A 22,662-nucleotide genomic window follows, 5' to 3' on the forward strand; every position below is an offset into this window, starting at 1 on the left:
ACTGTTTGGGCCGGTCAGGGACCGGTTTCAGGCCAATTTTCGGGTTTTTGGGGCTAAATGCCCACCCCTAGCTCAAACCAAATTCTAATTTTAATTTGTTTTTTCCTCCTAGCTAGTGAGGTTTAGAGTACAGTAACAGAGGTGGATGCATGCATGCTCGATCACGAGCGCCCCTTTGTGTGTAGAGGACATCTTTGACTTGACTCGTTGTTTCATAATGTTGTGAACCATGCATTTGTAAACCAAACCCTAGTTAATGGCATGGCACGGCACGGCTCTTACAAACCTAATTCTGTACTTTTATACTCTTAATTAGCCAGTCCCTGATGTATATTGACTCGACAAGTGATCTATGCATGACACGAAACATCAATCAATCAACACCACTGTTATATCATGTACGTCTACCAAATTCTCCATCAAATGTATATGGAGATCCAGTATTGATAAGAGTTTTGTAATCATAACTAATTAGTTTTGATATATAAATTATTAATTAAATAACAATTTATTGAACACATCGCTTAACATTGCTCCTCTTATATTGGTATTTTTTTTTCATTTTTTTTGTCAATAAGTTTAAACGAAGTAACTACGAAAGTTTCTATAGCGCAAATTTTTTCACAATAATCTAACTAAAAAGCTATTTTCGTTTAGGCTTTGACCCATGAACTCCATATAAGGCGAGCTTAAATTTGTGTGGTGATTAGCTCGTGAGAGCCTTTGGTTGTACGCCATCATTAAATATCTATGATAATGATGTGCACAACTAGCTAGCTCCAGTCCAAATCTTCCGTATAACAGTTCCGTACTCTTAATTTTGACACAACAAGCTCTCTTTGACACGAAAATAACGCCCACGATATGCAGACCCAAAATCGATATCAGATTTTTAATTTGTGGAAGCCCTTTGAGGATCATTTGATCTGGAATCTTCTCGTCGATTTAAATTGTGGTACATATATAATGTGTTGTCAAACAGAGTGTAAGTTAAAGTCACATGCATATGAAATATACATGGACCACGGAATTACCAAATTGAATGCAAAAACAGACAAGCAGAAGGCACTGATTGATCCCAGTCATTTCGGCCACTAGTTCTAGTACGGTTGGACTGTAAGAGCATTTTTAGCAGACTCTCTATTTTGGCTTCTTAGCTATTTTAGAGAGCATGTTTAGCTTTTTATCTATTTTAGCAGCTGCACTAGACTCCTAAGAGCATCTTTAGCAATGTTAGCCATTTTTGAGTTAAATTTTAGCCAAAATAGTTAAAAAGTCATTTTAGCTAGTCACTTTAGAAATATGTCTGCATCAATGCTCTCTATTTTAGCTAGTTTTGAATTTATTTTATTTTTTATATAAAGATTAAATAGTTTAAATGCATTTATAAACTACATAAAATAACTTGAAATGAATGTTTTAAATTATAGAGAGCGTCATCTCACTCTCTATATTTATGAGCGAGATAGCTAAAAGTTATAATAGAGAGCCACGTGGAAGTCTGGTGCAGCTACTAAAATAGATAAAAAGCTAAATGTGCTCTCCAAAATAGCTAAGGAGCCATAATAGAGAGTCTGCTAAAGATGTTCTTAGAATTACTTCTACTTCAATACTCTATTTTAGCTTGTTTTGAATTTATATTATTTTTTAAATGAATATTAAATAGTTTAAATGTATTTATAAATTACATAAAATAATTTAAAAGGAATGTTTTAAATTATAGGGAGTCTCATCCCGCTCTCTATATTTAGGAGCAAGATAGCTAAAAGTTATAATAGAGAGCCACTTAGGAGTCTGGTGCAGCTGCTAAAATAGATAAAAAACTAAACATGCTCTCCAAAATAGTTAAGGAGCCACAATAGAGAGTCTGCTAAAGATTCTCTAAATGACTCTCTAAATGACTATCTATTATAACTTTTAGCTATCTCGCTCCTAAATATAAAGAGCGAGATGTGGCTCTCTATAATTTAAAACATTCATCTTGAGTTACTTTATGTAATTTATAAATACATTTAAACTATTTAATATTCCTTTAAAAAATAATATAAATTCAAAATTAACTAAAACAGATAGCACTGATACAGACATATTTCTAAAGTGACTAGCCAAAATGACTTTTTAGCTATTTTAGCTCAAATTTGACTCAAAAATAGCTAGCATTGCTAAAGATGTTCTACGAGCTCCAAGTAAATTGCTACTAAAAGAGAACCCGAGAACCTCTAGAACCCTCTTCTCTATTCTTTTCTTCTTTCTCTTTTGGTGTACCCAGCATTGCAATTGGATCAACTGGGAGGAGAACTCTGTCATGAATTTTCTTTTTCATTGTAATTTTATTTTGTCATAATTTTTTTTTAATTAGCTACTGTCATATAATATTATATATATATATATATATATATATATATATATAGAGAGAGAGAGAGAGAGAGAGAGAGAGAGAGAGCGCGCTAATTTCAAGAAAGACATCCTCTCTTTTAAAAAAAACTAGTAAGGGTGCCTTCATCAATGCAGACTAATAAGCTAATAATCAAAATCATGCATACATTTTACTTTAACAAACATTAGAGATCTTTTAGTCATTTGGTCACTCAGCTCTGTTTGTCCCATAGATTATACGTTGAATAATTTTTTCAATGATTTCGGAATTGATTATTTCTACAAAGATATTTCTTGAAAAAGAGTCCGAAGAATAATTCTAATATTGAATTATAGTACAAGTTGGTCGGTTAAGGGTCGGGCGTCCATTAGTTTTCGTTTTAGAAGATGATATGTTTTGTGGAAGTGAGTTATGTCGACAATCCCACACGGAATTGTACTAACATGGATACATTAATATATATAGCTAGAAGATAAACATCAAATTATGCAACATACAAATCAGAGCAAGACACTTCTATATATACGTCTATATATGAAATCAATGATTTTGCTAAGTATCCGAAGAGACTTGTCAGAGAGAAATTTCGTCGAAATTTCAGGGCAGTTCAATTATTTGTCCTGCCCACAACTACAGGTTCCTTTCGCTGATTAATACAAAATCATGCAAAGGATTGGTCGATCAAATCCAGTGTCCATGTCCGGCCGTAATGTGTTGTTATAGCTAATAGGTCGGTGGATGAAGCTTCGCGGAAGCTCATGAGTCTAAACTCTAGCTAGGGTTTCTGGGGCAGATATTCGGATGTGGGGCATTTATAACTAACTCTAACTGGGTATACATGTCAATATATGTGGCCTATTTTGGAGTACGTATGTATCATATATCCACAATATATAATACGATGAACATCGATCTGGAGGAGCTATAGCTTTATTATATAGTGAAAATTTGGAGCCATACGATTGATTACCGTGGATAGATGTTGTTGGTGAAATTACAATAAAAAATTATAATTTCTCTTGAGAAACTCGTTGACAAAAGGCTGAGGCCCGGGTATCTCGCTTTCTTTAAGGAGATTCAAGCCTTCTGAGGAACAATGTCAGTGCACCATAAATCTCTTGACTTGTCCCCTCCACGATACAATAGCCCAACAATAAGTTGTGTGGCTCACACCAATCTGCACAAATTAGAGGAACCCAAAGCTCCACCAAAAGAACACATTTCTTTGGCCAAAAAAACACACAAGACACTTTGGGGGATTTTGGAAAGAAAGTTGAAGGGTGAATGGTAGTATCTTGTAATAGTATTACGTAAAAGCAATGATCTATTTGAGCATGCAACAAATGGTGCTATTTATAGGTTCTTAGGACACTCCCTACAATTAATAGGGTAGTAACCAACCGCCATAGGTTACAAGAATTAAAATCCAAAATAAAATACCATGAGTTACAAATAAAATTCAAAATAAATTCTGAATTTAAACACACAAATAAATTCAGATTTTAAACACAAAATAAATTCACCCAAATTTAATTTTAATAATAAATAAAATATTAAAATGTAACGACAGATATTATTGGTGAGGATAGGGACAAAGTTTTTATTAGTTTCTGGAACTCCTAGTTCCGTCACCGGCCAATTTCTCACACCCGTAAAATTTTGAACAATGAAAACATAACCAGCTGCACGCCTGCACAGGCATGAAAAATTACCGATTGAAGTTTTTCTTCACAGGAGATGGCCATCTTGAAACTTATGCCAAGTTGCCAACCTACCGATAGAGACTGCATGCGTTATCTATGTCAATAAATTTGCCCATAACTTGCGCCTATTTTCGGAGAATATCTATATGAGCTTAGAAACAAAGTGTAGTGCTTTGAGATATATAGAAATGGCTATGGCCTTAAAACCTCAATGTAGCTCATTCTAGCTAATTTATATTCACTGCTTCAAATAAACCTCATTGAGGTCGTATAAGAGGGTTTGAAAGCAATTTATAATTTTATAACCATAAAAGATACATAAGATATTATATACATATATTTGTATAAATGTAGATGATTGAAAGAGTAGGGTCGATTCTGAACGTAAAATAACGAACATATATACAAGAACTGCTAATAATAATATGCAAAATGAACAAATTGATTACAATTCTAAACCATATAAGCAACTCTGAAGAAAAACGTCAACTAACTTATGATCTCGAGTAGTAGTTAAACCCTTTCGAAGTTGGATAGCCGAAAGTATATGCATGCGAGTGAAGACTTGGCACAACTGACAACCTAAACCCCCCAATATATATAGTAGCTAGGCACTTGGAAAGTTAATTTGTCCTTCAATACTACCTATTACCGCACGAAATTTCTTTCTACCTTCCCTACTTTGGCACTTTGCATCTTCGTACTAAACTACCTGAAATCTCAGTTTTCTCAATATTGCCTTATACAGATGTCAATCAAAAACCGAAGAAAAAAAACCGACTTTCTGGATTGCTCATACTCTCCATGTGGGTCGTGCATGCCCTAATTTAAGCATCCAAAGCAAAGCATAACCGTCTGTTTTGTACTACTCGACAGTATCAGAATTTTGAGATTAGATTGAGGGAGTTTCTACGAAGGTTCGTATAGCTAGGTCAGTTATACCTACTTAAATCATTGATTTGATTGACATACATGATGACTGTTTATGACCGTGATCCACAATCATGTCATTATCAATTTCTTGAACGCAAGCAACAGTATCAGAAAAAGAAAATGGGGAATGCTAGATACACACGCAGGGTGCGTCTGGGTCTAACACCACACTGCCATGTGTCATGTGGCAGCAGAAAAGAAATCCTTTAATTAATAATTTTTTTTCTCTGTCATTTTTGCCCTTCTGCTCCACTCTCTTTCTTCTTCTTCCTCTTCTGCGAATTCTTCCTCTCTCATCAAACCCATTAAAGCACCAGAGACCTGTAATTCTGTAAAACTTAATTTGGAGACAATCACAAAATAGTAGGTTCTTGCTTTAGATGCTCAGATCCTGGATTTGATTATTTTTCAATTTCACATCTTCATGTCAAAACTTGAGCAGGATTCCACAAAATAAAGCAAAGATTCATGTCCTATTTCGTCATGTATCCGTGATCCATATCCTAATTCGACACTGGTCGTCGGACGTCATGGAGGCCGGGCAGGACTCTTCGAAGGCAGTTGAGCACAGTGTTGGTGCAAGTGTTGCCGGTAGAGCTCCGGTTGACCGACAGAGAAATCATATCCCATACCTCTTCGAGCTCTCTCTCTCATCTGTTGTTTCTCTCTCCTTAATGAATTTGATGAACCCAGAACATGATTGTTGTTTTTCCAGAAGACTGAGAAGAGGAGATGAAGAAGAAAGAGAATAAAACACGTCCGTAACCAAAAAGAGAAGAAGAGAGAGAATAGCACAAGGGCAAAAGTGACAAGAAAAAAAATGCATTTATTAGGTACCCTATTTCTGCTGCCATATGACACGTGGCAGTGTGGTGTCAGACCCAAACGCGGGGTGAGTGTGTAGCTAGCATTCCCCAGAGAAAAATCAAAGCAGAATTTTGTGGTGTTCGTAGGGTTTTAATTCTATGGTAACTGTTCGTTCTTTGTCTTCTAACTTCTAAGGGGTTCGCAATCCTTCGAGAACTGCAACAGTGACACAAGTATGTAGTGAAGCTTTAATTAATAAATTTACTGTTGCAGTAGCCAACCTTGGCGGCTTGCCTTTACGTCAATAAATAGATGTGTATGTATTGGTTTGCTTGGGAGAATAAGTACCGAGCAGTCATCACTATCGTCACGAGTGACTTAATAGTTCAACAGTAAACTACAAATATACTTCGATGTCGTCAACGTAAACCTTCAAATAGAAAGAATTTATCATTACATAAGACTTAAACCCTAGTACAATCAGTCAATTCACACTCTGGTCACTTGCTAGATTTCATTATCATTTCTTTTTAGTTTTTACATTCACAGATTTTTTTTATATTTTATCCTCACTTTTGTAGTGAAGAGAAAGACGAGAGGTTTTGTTCTCCAAATAAAATAATATTGTTTATCTAATATATTAGAGAATTTCTGTGAACTTAAAAGAATTTTCTTATTGTCGAGCATCAAGGATAACATTGGATTCCAAGAAACACTACGTATTCACCTCAGTCATTGCTGGTTACTGGATCTAGTGGCACACCCCACTTGATGACATTGCTGGTTACTGGAACTAGTTAAAAACATGCACTAGTGTACGTATGTAGTTCTACAAATCGATTGAGTCAAATTTTGCGGTAATTTCACCATAATTATGTTTATCCTTAAAAGGGGCAAAAAAGGCCAAGTCAAATGTATAAGAAAATGATTCATGCCTTATTTATATTAAGTTCTTAATAATGCACTTAAATATGTAGAATTAACACTTCGAATCTCAACAACTAAAAACATATAACAATTAATCCATGAGTTGAGTTTTTTATTTAGAAAAAAAAAATCTATAAGTATATTAAATGGAATTAACCAATATACATCTTAAACATTCTGTGTGCCCCCATTGAAAATTTTCAATTTGTTTTAGGGAATTAGAAATTGAGAGAAATCCGTTGTGTATTCTCATTGATAATAGGGGCCTATTTATATAGAGGATTACAATGCATAGAATCTCAATCATACAAGGAAAGTAATCATACATTGAATAGGAATCTAGATCTTTATAATTTAACCATATTACCACTAGGGCAAGTAACCTAGAGTTTGAGCCAAACACAAATTAGTGTTTATTTGAACACAATTGTAATTGATTAAGGCCTTTTTTTTTTCCTTCAAAAAGCTTACCCTAGACATCCTAAAACCTAGACTGTGTGCCCCCATTGGAAAATGTCAATTGTAATTAAATAATCTTTTTTTTTTCCCCTTGAAGAAATCTTACCTGATTTTATCCATAAGTTTTTAAGATTTTCCTTTATTGTTTCCTACCAAACCCATATTTGTTTGGTAAATATCTTAAAATGTTTTCAGGTTGGTTTTGGCTATAACGTGGCTTAATAAATCTGCAAAATCCCGAAAGAAAAAAGTAAAAAAAAAAAAAAAAATGAAACTTCGAGGAAGGTGCATCACTAATACCACTCCCTATTTAAACTGTATAGCCCTCCCCAATTCTACATCTCATTCAGAGAATTATAGCTGCATACAGGTCCTAGTACTATATAATCTATATTAATATCCCTGCTCGTCTTCTTCTATTTGTTCTGTAAACCTTTCCTTTGTCCTAATCTGTTGTTGCACTGACATGGCTTCAAACCAAGAACCATGGCTGTTGGAAAATGGCAACCCCAAAGGCCTAACTAAGGAGCACCGGAAGAGGTCCGCTCACAACAGGTCCTCCTCTTCACTGAGGAAGAAGTCTGATCGTACGCTCATCTCGAAAATTCCATGTTCACTTCTTAGACAATTTCTGGCCAATCTCCAGGAGGTTATTTTGGGTACCAAACTCTCGGTTCTATTCCCGGCCATCCCGGCAGCCATTTTGGCCGACTCTTTTGGCTTTGGAAGAGTGAGTACTAGCCCTAATTAATCCTTAATCGCTAGGGTTCCAATTGAGCAGTGAGCTCACTACTATAACATCAGTTTACATGTTATGTTATCAGGTTCCAATCGCATGGGCCTTATTTTCCGACAACGGAAAATGTATTGGAGTGTAAATTTAACTGTAATTTTGTCAGAAATGAAGATGCCGCAAAAAATTGAAATTTTTTACTACACTTAAAAAAAATTATAATTTTCAAAATTGAAAAGGAAACTAATTAATTGCATGCATTTTGATTCATTCTCTGTGACCTCGATTATGAATTGCTGATTATATGTACCTAATTAATACAGCCTTGGGTCTTCGCTCTGAGCCTCATTGGACTAATGCCATTAGCAGAACGTGTTAGTTTCCTCACAGAGTAAGTGCAATTTTTGATTTCATTATTTGACTAATGTTTAATTGCCAGTAATAACATGCATTTACTCACAATAGTAATTTTGATTATTTTTTCCTTTTCCTATTTCCGTAATTGCAGACAGATTGCTTTTTTCACCGGTCCAACAGGTAATTAACCCTGATTTTGTACATTCATGTATGGCAATTGGCAAACGATTAAATGATCAGTACTGTAATTTTTATTTTTTTCAAATTTATTGATTTGGTAAATTAAATTTACAGTGGGAGGGCTTCTTAACGCGACATGTGGCAACGCCACCGAGCTGATTATAGCTATCTTTGCTCTGAGCCAACACAAAATCACAGTAGTGAAGTACTCCCTTTTGGGATCGATACTCTCCAACCTTCTGTTGGTCCTCGGCACCTCCCTCTTCTGCGGTGGCATTGCTAACCTCAGAAGGGAACAAAAATATGACAGAGTAAGTAGCTAGTCGGCTTATCAGGTTATCACGATTCACGAGTAGTGCTAGCTGTTTATTCTGTCAATACTCATCTGATGTTTGGATAAATAACTCTTAATTACGCAGAGACAAGCTGACGTGAACTCATTGATGCTGCTGCTGGCGCTGCTGTGTCACTTGCTGCCACTGCTCTTCACTTTCGCCGCAGGAGAGTCCGTGGCTACCGTAGACTCCACGCTCCATCTGTCGAGAGCTAGCAGCATTATCATGCTGATTGCTTACGCTGCCTACATTGTCTTCCAGCTCTGGACTCACCGCGAGTTATTTGAAGCTCAGGAGGTAATTTAATAAATTAATTAGTTAATTAATCGATCAATTCAGTTGTGTTTGCTTCGTGTCACTTTGTGTTATTGATTATTAGTACTAATTTGCAATGCTGTTCATGGTTAGGAATCGGATGATGATGATGCTGCCGAGGAAGAAGCAGCTGTAATTGGATTCTGGAGTGGTTTTGTGTGGCTGGTTGGAATGACTGGAGTCATAGCTTTGTTGTCTGAGTATATAGTGGGAACAATTGAGGTAATAAAGCAGATCTGACCTGATTATTTGAACTTATATGGATTCATTGATCGAGATTATCATACAATGACCAAGTAATTTGTTGATGAACAGGAAGCATCCGATTCTTGGGGGTTGTCTGTGAGCTTCATCAGCATAATCCTGCTACCTATTGTTGGCAATGCAGCAGAACATGCAGGAGCTGTCATTTTTGCTTTCAAGAACAAGCTGGTAATTAAAATATATGTCTCATATGATTTTAATTCTCCATATTCTTTGTTTTTGTGAACATACGTTTTACTAATTGATGAAGGGTTCCTTATATAATCGGGCGTTCCGATAACATTGTGAACCATATTTTTCAAAGAACATTTATTCATAGGTTTCAGATTTTGTTCTTGATTGCATCTGCGATGTAGTTATATAGTTTATGTAGCACTTTCCGTAATTTCAGTAGATTTCATAGTCGAAATATGTCGTGTTACTTCATATTTTCTTTTCAAAATTGCAGGATATAACTCTTGGTGTTGCATTGGGTTCTGCAACTCAAATTGCCATGTTTGTGGTAAGGAAATTGGATTAATGTACAATTAATTCCACTTTATATTGCATTATATATTTCTCCTATACATTTTTTTTTTTAAACCAGTTAACGAAATTCGATTTATATTACGTATGTGCAGGTTCCATTTTGTGTCATTGTAGCTTGGATTATGGGTATTAACATGGATCTCAATTTCAGTCTCCTTGAGACTGGCTCTCTTGCTTTATCAATCCTAGCCACAGCCTTCACATTGCAGGTACTTACGATTAATCTCTGATTAACACTAAACAATACAAATTTGGGATATAAAGTTTGCCAATATATATCACGAGTCTTTTTAATTTTCTTTATTCATAAATAGGATGGCACTTCTCACTACCTGAAAGGACTGATTCTTCTGCTGTGCTACATTATTATTGGAGCCTGTTTTTTTGTATCTCAAGCTCCACTTAGTAAGTACTTACAACTTCAATTCTTTGCTGGCTAATGTATTAATGCAAGCAACAATTGATACATTATCTAAACCTACTCCTTTCCCATGTAGATGGACCAAACAGTGTCAATCTGAGACTTAAAACTACAGCTGGATCAGTCTTTGGAGCTTAAGAAAGTAAGTTCATGTCTACATTATCTATCTAGCAACTTAACTCGTTAAGTTAATACACAAATTAAGCAATTGATTTCGATGCAGAGTTTGGCCTTTTGGGGTGATCAATTACAGCAACATCGAATCCTCAACATGCATTTACTATTCTTTACTTTTGATTGGCCTCTATTGCCTGCCGGAAAGCTAGTTACTTCATACTTGAGAACTGAGATACCTTACAATTTGGTGTTCTGGAAGCTTGATGACGACAGGCCACGCCCTACAGCATTTGTCATGTATAGTCTATGTAGGCTATCAGATTGTTTTTTTCATCTGGCTTTTTATCTTTCTATCTTATTCTCTTTGTTTTTTTTTTTTTTTTTTGAATAAATTCTCTTTGCTTTTTGTAATGCAATGAATAAATGGAAATGTGTTGTTGGTGTCGGTTTGCATTCAATCAAATTAAAGTTTGCCAGTATTCATCAGGTGTTTACTCAAGGATGAATTTTTTCTTATTAATAAGTCGTTGTGTAACAAACAAAAAAAGGAATGAAATTCACACTCCCCATTTTACAATCCACACTTCATGTTTCATTTTTTAGTATCTTAACATCACATGTTTTACAATTCACATTACAAACAAACAAAACTTAAGATAATTAAAAAGGAAACATGGAATGAGGATCGTAAAACAATCAAAAACAAAATTTCTTGATGTTTATTTATATGTTGCCAGTTCTTAAAATATCAAAATCAAACAAAAGATGAGTATACACAAATACACAAGTGCAACGGTGTTCTCTCGGTTTCTTGGTGTTCCAAAAGACCCATTTCTGACAATTCATATGTAAATACTCTAGAAAGACTCTTAAGTTTTAAGAAAAGACCGAAGAGAGGAAACTTATTAGATTTAACCCTACGTTGGATGATTTGAAGAGAAGAGTTAGACAGTTTGCAAAACATTGTAACTAATGTATCACTAAGATTCTTCTTGGTCAACAACCTTTATGAAAAAGAACCGGCTCCTCCTTAATTATAAATCCATAAATTAGCCATAATATAGTGTTTGGTTAGATAATTTCATTAACTGTATTTCTATTATATTTTATGTTCAATAAATAGTGGTATAATACGAATAATAAAAAATTTGCCGAAGTAAAAATAAACAACATGTGAAACACTGAAAACATCTTGAAGTTTAGGATAGCAAACGCTCAAAATTCAAAAACACATCAATTTAGCCAAAAGTTGCATTATTGCAGAGTACTTCTGCGAGAGCGATCCATCATATCAAATTGATATAATGCTACAAATTTGCAAATTCAGAACGCCATCACGAGGAAAATTGTATTCGGCATTTTGTACTAAAAAAAATAAATAATTGTATTGCGGGCCCTAAATTATTTTGGTACAATTAATATTCCCTAGGGATCAGTTCCAACCACCAACCCTGAGATCCAACACAGCCCAATAAAGAAAACAAATTTGGGCCCAGCCCAAAACCCCTTTCTGACAAGTGGATGGTGAACTCTTACCCGCCTATACAGAGACTAGAGAGTCGGAATTCTCTTCTCTCTGCAACTACCTAACCTCCATCCCTTATCTTCTTCTTCTTCTTCCTCACTCCCTCAATTCCCAAATTCCATGACCGAAGACCACCCCATTCTCTCATGGCGCCCCATGCCAGCCCTAACCCTAACCGCCTCCCACTCTCACTCTCACTCCCTTGACCACGACCCCCTCTGGAAGACCGCGCACCTCACTTACGGCGTCTCCACCGCCGCCGGCACTGGCATTCGCTGTAAATTCGCATGCCTCTCCGTGGCGGAGAAGCGCGAGCAGCACAAGGAGTTCGCGCCGTCGGCCGCTCAGCTCCTGAAGCATCCGCTGGCCATAATCGCTTGCGTCCCCAAGGACGTCGCGCTGTTCTGCGCCGGTGCTGTTGCCGGTGCGGCGGCCAAGACGGTCACGGCTCCGCTCGACCGCATCAAGATTCTTATGCAGGTGTTTACGGCTTTGATTTTTGTCACATTTTGTAGCTTTATGGTTTTGCATGCGACGTCGTATAGTGGAAAAATGTGGCACATTTTGGGTCTGCTTACTGTGGAAATGCACATTGCATGTTAGAAATGTCTAATTTCCAGGTATCCGAGAACGTATTGGTTTTGAAATTCAGTGTATAATTAAACTAATAAGTCTTTGGCTCTCTAAATTAGCTTTACTAGAGAATTTTTAGATAGACATAGGTATATTAGCTAATTTCATATTCTCTGACCAACATTACTCGAGAACTCTTAAGAAAAAGTTATTTCCGGCTGTTTTCTTCTGGTACAAGGAATGCAGTGGTTCTCGATTCTGGAATAAAAGTGCAATATTTTGATTAGATAATTGGCTTAATTGTGTTTTTCTATTTTGATGTGCAAAATTTATACATGTTATAGGGAAATAGTGTTCTGCATTATTGTTTTCACTTTTTCCAACAATGTAGTAGGCATAGGTAGTAGCTCAATTTGAATGGTTCAGTGCTCTAAAATAGGTTGAAATGTTTGCAGACTCATGGGGTGCGACTTGGGCAAGCAAGTGCTAAGAAGGCTATTGGTTTTGTTGAGGTATGTTATGGTTCGCCCTTCCCATACTAAGCTCTTCCAAGTTTTTTAAGGGCATGAACTATGCGCATTTGTCTTACACTCATAATCTCATATGGGCTGTGACGCAGATGTTGCAGACCTGAAATGTGGACACAATGCCAGCTAAGAAGTGAACTATTCAGTATACATTGCTGCTTAGTTTCTCTTATTCTGGTTTATGGTCTACTTATGCTCTAGTTATGTAGATCTAAAGAAATTTCAGACAGATGCATAATTTATTGTTTTGTAAGGTTGCGTTTATCTTCATCAGCTATGACCATCTCCTCATGCTTAATGCTGATGTATACAATTCAGGCCATAGCAATGATAGGGAAGGAAGAAGGGCTTAAAGGGTACTGGAAAGGCAACCTTCCTCAGGTTTGTGTGTTCATTAAAATTCTTATTTGGTGTTGCATCAAAATTTTACTTTCCCAGGCTATGAGTTTTCTTGAATTGCATTTTAATTGAAAGTTCTTTTTTGGTTAGGTGATACGGATTATCCCTTATAGTGCTGTTCAGCTTTTTGCTTATGAAGCTTACAAGGTAATTCTGAATTCAAATCTAAGCAAACCTTGTGCAAATTCCATTATACAGAACTAAATATCTACATTTGGAATTTATAGAAATTCTTCACTGGAAAAGATGGTGAGCTCTCTCTTCTTGGAAGACTAGCAGCAGGGGCTTGTGCAGGGATGACATCCACTTTTGTGAGTAATGCTATAGTGGATTTGTAACATTTTAAGGTCAATAGTGTTTTCCTGTAATGTTTAGCCATTTGAACATGTACTCATCCTTCCTGTAGGTCACATATCCATTAGATGTCCTGAGGTTACGGTTAGCAGTTGAACCAGGGTGCCGAACTATGACTGAGGTATGATAAACCTGATCATTTTATTTATGACAAGCGCTCTTATCCTAGTGAAAATGAACATTGAAGTGTTCTTTCCAGATTGCCTTAAACATGCTAAGAGAGGAAGGATTTGCATCCTTCTATTATGGTCTTGGACCTTCTCTTATTGGAATAGCTCCATATATTGCTGTCAACTTCTGCGTTTTTGACTTGTGAGTCCACTCCTACCTCTTTTTGTTTTATCTTGAAAGAGCATACAGTGTATAATATTTAGTCATAGTCTGCTTTGGATGACAGGGTGAAAAAGTCTTTGCCAGAGGAATTTCAAAAGAAAACTGAAGCATCTCTCTTGACGGGTTTGGTGTCAGCTTCCCTTGCCACACTCACGTGCTATCCTTTAGACACTGTGAGAAGACAAATGCAAATGAGGGGCACTCCATACAAGACGGTTTTGGATGCAATTCCAGGTAACTTTATGGTCTTAATTATATGACAGTCAGCAACTACCATATAGATGACCAGATATTATGTAAATTACTAGACATTGACAATTATAAAGTTGTAATGTAGGTTACTTCAACAATCTTATATCTCCTAAGCTGTTCTCATTTATGTATTGGATCTTTATTTGGTGCTTGTCTGAATAAATGGAGCACATCCTTATGTCTTAAAGTCAATTTAAGTAAAACCATATTGATGCAATATAAATATTCCTAGCATTGTTTCTATATCTTCATTGAATCAACTTGATACTTTGTTTCATGCCACTGAGGTAAGGGTATAAGCTTTCTCCATTGATATTCCTCTGTCTATTTATCCCTAAATAAGGAATCATTAGGTATCATAGAGCAAATATATCATGTTCTAAGCTTTCTTAACTCATCTAGTTGCCAATAATTCTTTGATAAGTTGCAGCTTTCAACATTAGATATAAAAATTTCCGATGTTTTGTTCTTAGCATTGGTTTGTGTTTGTTAGTAAGTTATTATTTTGGTTCCATACTTAAAGTCCTTGTATCTATGTTGATGTTGCTTGTGCAGGCATCGTGGCTCGTGATGGACTGATAGGCTTGTATAGGGGTTTCTTGCCTAATGCTTTGAAAACTCTACCAAACAGCAGGTTCCATGCATACCTATCTTGCTTTAGATGATCTTAGAATTTGTATTATCTTGTCCGAAGCTGCAGCAGTTGTGAATGTCTAGCTGGGGCTTATGTGAGAGAACATTCTGTCTTTTCTCCTAATCCCTCAATCTTGTCTCAAGTGTTTTTGCAAAACACTCATTTTTCATTGAAATTCTGCTGTGCCATAATTTCACTATTGGTAAAGCATGATTTTTAGGACCTGCTCCTTGATGGAGAGGAAAAATCTTCACCCGATTTGTTTTTTGTGATTTTCTTGGTTTTCCAAATTTGAAAAATCATAAGAAAAAATGGGGTCGAGATTTTTGAGTTATGTCAGTTCTAGAATTGCTAAAAAATCATGATATACCAATGAGAGGATTTCGGTAAGAAAATAAGAATATGTGATTTTGGCCAAAAACTGTATTATAGTCTCACGGTTTTGGGTGGGAAACCATGGTCTCGGAATTTTTTTTTTGGGAGATACTTCTGGGGTTGGCAAAGTATACGACATTATAAATGCATAGAAATCATACATCTTGTATAGTCGATTTTGTCTTTCATGGCATCTGAAAGCCAAAATAGAGAGCACCCTCTTCGTGTGCCCTGCATGTCAAATGATTTCATTCCTAACATTAGCTTTTGTTTATTGTTCCCTGCTTGTGTTTATATACCATCATGGATGAAGTTCACCAGAGACATGCAAACCCTTTAAACTCCATAACCTGATGAAATCTCCCTCTTTCAAATGCAGCATTAGGCTTACCACTTACGACATGGTCAAACGTCTAATTGTGACCAGTCAGAAGGAGTTTCAGCGAATTGTGGACGAAAATTGCAGTAAACAACAGCAGAAGGCTAGCTGAACAATCCAGCATTTGGTGCCCCCACTGTATTGAACTAAACTACACCAGCACTAAGCACATCTTTCACCAAATTTTGTTGTCGATATATTTATTCACCACAATTCATCCTTGTATTGGTGAAAGACTGAAAATGCTTTCATACTAGCTAGAATCTAGATATCCTGAGTGAATCCAAGGCTGTGTTTTGTAGGACAGTCATTAGTGCTAGTTAGGTTGCAATCTTTTGTGGAAGTCGTGTTTCACCGCGCTATTCGGTTGTTTATTATCATCTGTAGACGCGAGGCACTCATTGAACTGGCCTCTTTCGTTGTAATAGAACAATCCTTTTTTTTTTTCAGAGAGTTCTATTTTGGATTGATGGAAGCTGTTAGTAAGTTACTGTCTTACTACATAGTTTTCCTGTAGTGACTGATTCTGCATACAAATGACTAGCTCAGCAAATGAAAGCGTTAAATGGTGATATTTAGATGTCTCAACTTCAACTTTCCCTTGGCCGCCCTGAAGTCGCTAATAAAATAAAATAAAAAAATAAAAGTGGCTGATATCTTTTACCCGCCGTGTAAAACGACGCCGTAAGGAGATGTCCGTACATTTTGGGTGGTAGATAAGAGGATTAAACAACAGCACATCCATCTTCAAGTTGTTCGCCAACTTGAAGAAGACGACTCACTCTGACTCAAAGCTGTGCAAATTCAAGCCCTATTGCCGACATCTTCACTCAATGCCTTGTTGCGCATTACAGCTATCCCTCCCCATTTATGCTTTCGATTCTTCTAGAAAGACTGCGAACTTCAGACCTTGCCACTCTCGAATCGCGTGCTCCTCCTCTTCTCAATCTGGCATTCGCAAAGATGATGATGATGATGACGACGACATTGAAAACCAGGTCGATAATGGCAGGTAAAGCTTCATTCTCTACTTACTGTTCTCTCTGGTTTCCCAAAGAAAAGTTTTTCAATTGTGAATGAATCGGTTTTGGTTGACGCGGTGTCGTTTTGAATTGCTTCTAACAGGAACCGAGGCCAGCCTCAGCCGCATGTGATATTGGTAGAGAGATATGGAAATGGCACTGCTAAGAGGTCCTTGCCTTTTTTCACTATTTCACCCTGTTAGTAGCCCATTAATTTTTGTGGATGATGATAATCTTGATGTCATTTTTACTATTTCACCTGTCATCTTTTAACATTTGCTATTTATCATTTTGAGGCTCCAAAAGCTTAGGATTGAGTTGTGGTTTCACAAGCAGGTATGTGGTAGATGATGAACTGCAAGTACAGACATTTGTAGAGGAACCTAGTTCAAAAGCTAATACATCTCAGAGCTCGCATTTCTCCAATACCGAGTTATCGTGGCTTCCCGATATTGTTAAAGATTTTATCTTTCCTGCAGGCTTCCCAGGTGACTAGCATATATATCATGCATTGGTCATTTATTAGTTGGTTTATTATGAAGAATAGTCTGATATGCCAGCACTTTAATTAAAGGGCTAAGTGTAGACGGAGACCTAGAATACTGTCTAAGTAGTAAGTTCTAACTTTATTCTTTTTTTTTTTTTTACTTTGTTGCAGGATCAGTTTCTGATGATTATTTATTGTACATGTTGTTACAGTTCCCTACCAATGTTACTGCATGGATTTGTCACACTTTAGTCACCTCAAGTCTACTAAAGGTTAGTAGAGACTGTCTTTCAGGGTATTATCTGCCGTTTTTGCAAATATGGTTTCGGTTTTGCTTAATAATCATGCATTACTTGCAGGCTGTTGGTGTCGGCTCTTTCTCTGGCAGTACTGCTGCTGCTTCGGCTGCTGCTATCAGGTGAATAGACGATTCTCTTCTTGCTGGATGTTTAATGTTATGGCATCATGCATGGCAGTGTCATTTTTTCTTTTTTGTAACTACTAGGACTAATGCCTAATTCATTCTACACCTCACCATCTGATACTCAAAACCGAGGGTTTCATTTTCTTTTAACTTGCTTTTATAAGGCGAAGTTCGTATCTGTAAAGCAACATTTATATCTCAATGCTTTTCATAGGACTGAACTGTAGGTTATGAGATTGTTTCTGCAGATGGGTTTCGAAAGATGGAATAGGAGCTGTTGGACGCTTATTTATCGGTCTGTCAAGCATAAAGAGAGCTAACTAAATACAAGGTTATGTGCTCTACTTTATCAGTGACTGTTGCTCTCTTTTTCAGGTGGGCGATTTGGGAATCTTTTTGATGATGATCCAAAGCAGTGGCGCTTATATGCAGACTTCATTGGCAGTGCAGGAAGGTTTGTTTAACAGACATTCCGTTGGATACTGTGCAAAATGAAATCTGTGAAATGAAAATGACTTATTGGATTATTAATTTTTATATATCATGCAGCATTTTTGATCTTACTACACCATTGTATCCTGCCTATTTCCTGCCATTGGCATCTCTTGGAAATCTTACCAAGGTATCCCCCTGCCATGTATTTATGTAGCCCTAGCTTCCGTTATCTCTTCAGAACTAATCAAATGAGTAATTTGGTCATCATACAATAGTAGCGCTCTTCCTTCTAGCTATATTAGTGTATGTATCATGTTTGCATCAGCAATGACCAAGGATTCCACCATTTACATGATGTGGACATGTAAACAGGCTGTTGCTAGAGGACTAAAAGATCCTTCATTCCGTGTGATTCAAAGTCATTTTGCAATTTCGGGAAATCTGGGAGATGTAGCAGCAAAGGTAATGGAAGAGTAACTTCTACAATTAAATCACATATTTAGAGTACAATGTTTTGACAGGACTTTGTTTTCTGTTTTGTCCATTCATGAATCGTATTGACTCTTTGGAAAAGAGAATGCTGTTCTCACAAGTGATTGATCAATTGTTTCAGGAAGAAGTTTGGGAAGTAACCGCTCAGCTGCTTGGCCTTGGTTTGGGCATACTTTTTCTGGTATGCCTATTAAGTTTCTCAAGATGGCCTTACTCAGTATCTATAAAGTAATGTGCATGTACCAGTGACTAACTTCTTCCTTTGATATGTTGAAATAATCTTGAATTGTGAATGCAGGATACACCTGGCCTTGTAAGATCATACCCAATTCTGGTAACTACATGGATGGCCATGCGGCTTCTGCACCTCTGGTTACGCTATCAATCTCTATCAGTTCTCCAATTTAACTCGGTAATACTGTTGGATCTCTCATTTGAGTTGTTCTATGCTTAAAGATGCACTGAGTAATGGGAAGGGCCTAATTCATTTTCAAACTGTTCTTTCCCTTTTACTTTGCTTGCAGATAAATCTTAAGCGTGCTTGTATATTGGTAAAATCGCACATATTACACTCTATCGTTCCTGGTAAGGATTATAATATTTCTGAAACTTTGTTTGTGAAAGTTTCTCATCACATAAGAATGACCATTATTTTTGGTAGTTTCATTTAGGTATCGTTAGTTGCAATAAGGAAGAAAACATATTATTGTGGCCAAGATTCATGACACCCCAAATTACATTTGGTGTGCCCTTGGAAGAGATGATTTTTGGGGAGAAAGCTGCTCTGATGGTAATCCGTCCTTTATTGTGTTGTTTAGATCCTTACATTATCGAGTCACTGAGAACATTGAAGTACTTTTCTCTCCATAATATTGGCAGAATCACAATAAAACATCTTTCTTGACAACATTAATCTTTGAGGACCATCTATGTCACCTTATTACACGATAAGAACCTATGCTTTGCATCCTCATACGTAGAGCTTTCTCTATTTGAGTCAAACTGACCCCTCTGTAAGTAAAACAAATTGAAATAGAACAATAAAAGTAATCCTTTCCAATCAACTAGCTTATTTAGGAGGTGGACGATATGGCATAATTCACCAAAGTCATGCCAATAGGCATGCATTATTAAATAGGATAGCTTGCATAGTGCATACAGGAAAAAGCTTTCCGAGTATTATCTTAAAGAGTAAAATCTGGGCTTCTGCTTTAACCAGTAGTTCTTATACCCTTCCTTTATTCCTTTCTTTTTTAACAGGTTAAGGCACTTCTGAAACTATATTCAAAGGAGAAGTATATTCTTGTAGTGAACCAACAAAAAAGTGACTTTGAGGTCTTTGTGTCATTTAAGGTATGCATTAATATTACTAGCAAGGATTTAGAGAAGTTTGTAGTCAAAGTTTAATCAACCTTGATATTGAGCAAAAATGCAGGTGGGAGCTTCAAGTATGTCAGTTTTACGAAGTTTGTGGCAAGCTTATTGGTTACATGAGAACTGGAATAGCTCAAGTACTGCCCTCAAACAGCTTGCACAAAGCCGTTTGGAGATGGAAGATAGGTTTGAGGACTTCATCCAACAGTTGAATGGAATTGGATGGGATACACTTCAAATTAACCTGAAGGTTCCCAAGGAAATTTCCCTCGATGAATTGAACCCCATTTGAGTTTCAAATATGGGTATCAGAATGCCTCTGCTTTTAGTCTGACCTTGGAATGTTGATCTACCAGTGGCACCGAGATGACATTTGAACTTTCATGCACCCTGATTCTTCCAGGTGACAATACTTTCCTAGAGCAAAGAAGCTGAGCCATGGAGGTTGTTTGGTTTTAGAGTGAAATATTTGACTGGAATTCTGTTTTCTGTCAGGGTTCGTGTTAAGAGTGAAACTTTTGTGTATAAGAATCATAGAGGAGTCTGAATCTAATGCTTCTCTTGCTAGTTCATTCAGTAGTGAATCTCCTAAATTTGCATTAGTATCGGGCTGCGATTTCTCTCATTTTTTTCTTCATTCTGAGAATAGTTTCCAACTGTTCACATAGTATTATTTTCTTCTTCTTATGGTGGCTTTTGCCAGCTAAATTTCGTCGGCACAGGTGTATTTTTTTATATTTTATTTTAGGGTCATTGACCCAAAGCACCACAATAAGAAAAAATTAACCCACTTACCCCAACAACAGATTTTTGTTTCCACCTACACAATTTAACGTTAAACGACCATTTTGCCCTAAGCCTAATTAATAAATTACAGCATTGCCACTCTCTTTCCTCTCTTCTATGAGCGCTCTCTCTCTCTCTCTCCCCAGACAACTCTGACGTATCTCTCCCTCGCTCCAGACGACTCCGGCTTCTCTCTCCCTCGCTCCAGAAGACTTCGGCGTCTCTTTCTCTCTCCCCAGACGACTCCGACGTCTCGCTCTCTCTCCCCAGACGACTCCGGCGTCTCTCTCCCTCGCTCCACACAACTCCGGCATCCCTCTCTCTCTCTCTCTCTCTCTCTCTCTCTCTCTATGTCGAGCTTCGTATTGAGGTCAAGTGACTCGCTGTACCAGTAAAACGTGCCAGCCGGCGACGTCGAGCTTCAAGTCGGAAGAAATCGACATCGAGCTTCGGTGCCGGAGCAGTACGATTCGGCGCAACGAGGTGGATGTGGCGAACGAAGTCAGTGGCTACTCCGACGAGGACTGGAGGTTCGTAGAGGTGAGAGAGGTCGGCGGCGAGCTCCGGAGGTGATTCGATCCGGTGGTTTTGGTCTGACTATTAATTGGGGTGCCCAAATCATTTTCCTTTTTTTTTTTAAGTAACGGGACAAAAGGAAAGAAAAAAGAAATTTTGAATGTCTATTGTCCTCTAATAGACATCTATTACCCCTCTATTGGAGGGCAATAGACGGCTATTAGGGGGCAATAGATGTTTTGAATTGATGTAATTTCCTCTTTTTTTTTCTATAATCAAAGTTTTATAAACATCACCAATGATCACTGAGTTATGACTTATTCGACACTTAACTCACTGTATTTTCAACAATATCACTTAACTCACTCAGTTTTACATCCGTCTTTCACTTAACTCACTGTCGTTAATTTTGCCGTTAAAAGCTATTAAAATTGAGGGTATATTTGTCTAAACACTAAAAAAATGCATTTCTAACTTTTTTTTAAAAAAAAAGACAATTTTTTTTCAAATTATATTTATGTTAAAAAAATTATTTTTTATTAGAAATCTCAGAAATTTAAAAAATTGAAAAAAAGTCTAATAAATGTAAATTGAGGGTATATTTGTCTAAACACTAAAAAAATGCATTTCTAACTTCTTTTTTTTTAAGAAAAAAAGACAATTTTTTTTTTCAAATTATATGTAAGTTAAAAAAAATCATTTTTTATTAGAAATTTCAGAAATTTAAAAAAATTGAAAAATAGTATAATAAATGTAGTTTTTTTTAAAGTTAAAAATTATTTTTTTTAAGTGTTTTGACAAAAATACCCTCAATTTTAACGGTAGAATTAACGGCAGTGAGTTAAGTGAAAGACGGATGTAAAACTGAGTGAGTTAAGTGATATTGTTGAAAATACAGTGAGTTAAGTGTCGAATAAGTCATAACTCAGTGACCATTGGTGATATTTCTCCTTGTTTAAATTTAGGGAGATTAGTTCTCATTCTGGCAACTGAAAGCCCTATTGGGGGTAGGGGTCATCATTTAGCCCGTGGGCCTAGTGGGCCGATGGAGGCCCGCCGGCCCGGAGGGCCAAAAGCCCGGCCCGGCCCGCTAAAAAGCCCGCCATAGGCCCGGCCCGGTGGGTAGTGGGCCGGGCTTGGTTTAGGGGTTAGAAGCCCGGCCCATAGGCCCGGCCCGCCAAAAGCCCGCTAGGCCCGGCCCGTCAAAGCCCGCTAATAAATATATATTACATAATATTATATATATATCAATATATGTGTGTGTGTTTATATACACACACACACACATATAAATATATATTTGTGTGTGTGTTTATATA

The 22,662-nt window shown here is 36.8% G+C and overlaps 3 protein-coding genes across 9 annotated transcripts; all 3 read left to right on the forward strand.

The window, feature by feature from the left end:
• The first annotated feature begins 7,539 nt into the window (after nt 1–7,539).
• Nucleotides 7,540–10,935, forward strand: LOC112194793 (vacuolar cation/proton exchanger 3). Of its 2 annotated transcripts, none has more exons than XM_024335022.2 (12): nt 7,540–7,936; nt 8,263–8,330; nt 8,448–8,476; nt 8,591–8,787; nt 8,896–9,108; nt 9,220–9,348; nt 9,442–9,558; nt 9,839–9,892; nt 10,011–10,127; nt 10,233–10,323; nt 10,416–10,481; nt 10,563–10,935. In XM_024335022.2, the coding sequence occupies exons 1-11, from the start codon at nt 7,673–7,675 to the stop codon at nt 10,475–10,477; spliced, it is 1,341 nt and encodes a 446-aa protein (XP_024190790.1). In that variant the 5' UTR covers nt 7,540–7,672; the 3' UTR covers nt 10,478–10,481; nt 10,563–10,935. The 2 variants fall into 2 exon arrangements, with proteins under 2 accessions (XP_024190790.1, XP_024190791.1); XM_024335023.2 differs by having other exon boundaries at nt 8,896–9,105.
• Nucleotides 10,936–12,005: 1,070 nt separating this feature from the next.
• Nucleotides 12,006–16,277, forward strand: LOC112192818 (probable envelope ADP,ATP carrier protein, chloroplastic). Of its 3 annotated transcripts, none has more exons than XM_040516525.1 (11): nt 12,323–12,461; nt 13,010–13,066; nt 13,174–13,228; nt 13,400–13,462; nt 13,571–13,627; nt 13,708–13,791; nt 13,887–13,955; nt 14,034–14,146; nt 14,232–14,401; nt 14,975–15,053; nt 15,808–16,277. In XM_040516525.1, the coding sequence occupies exons 2-11, from the start codon at nt 13,014–13,016 to the stop codon at nt 15,917–15,919; spliced, it is 855 nt and encodes a 284-aa protein (XP_040372459.1). In that variant the 5' UTR covers nt 12,323–12,461; nt 13,010–13,013; the 3' UTR covers nt 15,920–16,277. The 3 variants fall into 3 exon arrangements, with proteins under 3 accessions (XP_024188465.1, XP_040372459.1, XP_040372460.1); XM_040516526.1 differs by lacking the exon at nt 12,323–12,461 and adding an exon at nt 12,476–12,601; XM_024332697.2 differs by lacking the exon at nt 13,174–13,228 and having other exon boundaries at nt 12,006–12,461.
• A 218-nt stretch (nt 16,278–16,495) lies between these two features.
• Nucleotides 16,496–20,666, forward strand: LOC112192817 (protein root UVB sensitive 5). 4 transcript variants are annotated; one of them, XM_024332695.2, is made up of 15 exons: nt 16,507–16,819; nt 16,933–16,998; nt 17,166–17,317; nt 17,488–17,588; nt 17,676–17,734; nt 17,989–18,035; nt 18,116–18,194; nt 18,290–18,362; nt 18,548–18,637; nt 18,789–18,848; nt 18,966–19,079; nt 19,192–19,252; nt 19,339–19,457; nt 19,928–20,020; nt 20,103–20,666. In XM_024332695.2, exons 1-15 carry the CDS (start codon nt 16,641–16,643, stop codon nt 20,331–20,333), a joined length of 1,524 nt encoding a protein of 507 aa, XP_024188463.1. In that variant the 5' UTR covers nt 16,507–16,640; the 3' UTR covers nt 20,334–20,666. The 4 variants fall into 4 exon arrangements, 2 of the variants coding, with proteins under 2 accessions (XP_024188463.1, XP_040372458.1); XR_002933641.2 differs by lacking the exon at nt 19,339–19,457 and having other exon boundaries at nt 16,496–16,819; nt 20,103–20,145; XR_002933640.2 differs by lacking the exon at nt 20,103–20,666 and having other exon boundaries at nt 16,500–16,819; nt 19,329–19,457; nt 19,928–19,957.
• Nucleotides 20,667–22,662: the final 1,996 nt, after the last annotated feature.

This window comes from Rosa chinensis, chromosome 3 (genome assembly GCF_002994745.2).
Source record: "Rosa chinensis cultivar Old Blush chromosome 3, RchiOBHm-V2, whole genome shotgun sequence".
In the NCBI taxonomy this organism is placed as follows: Eukaryota; Viridiplantae; Streptophyta; class Magnoliopsida; order Rosales; family Rosaceae; genus Rosa; species Rosa chinensis.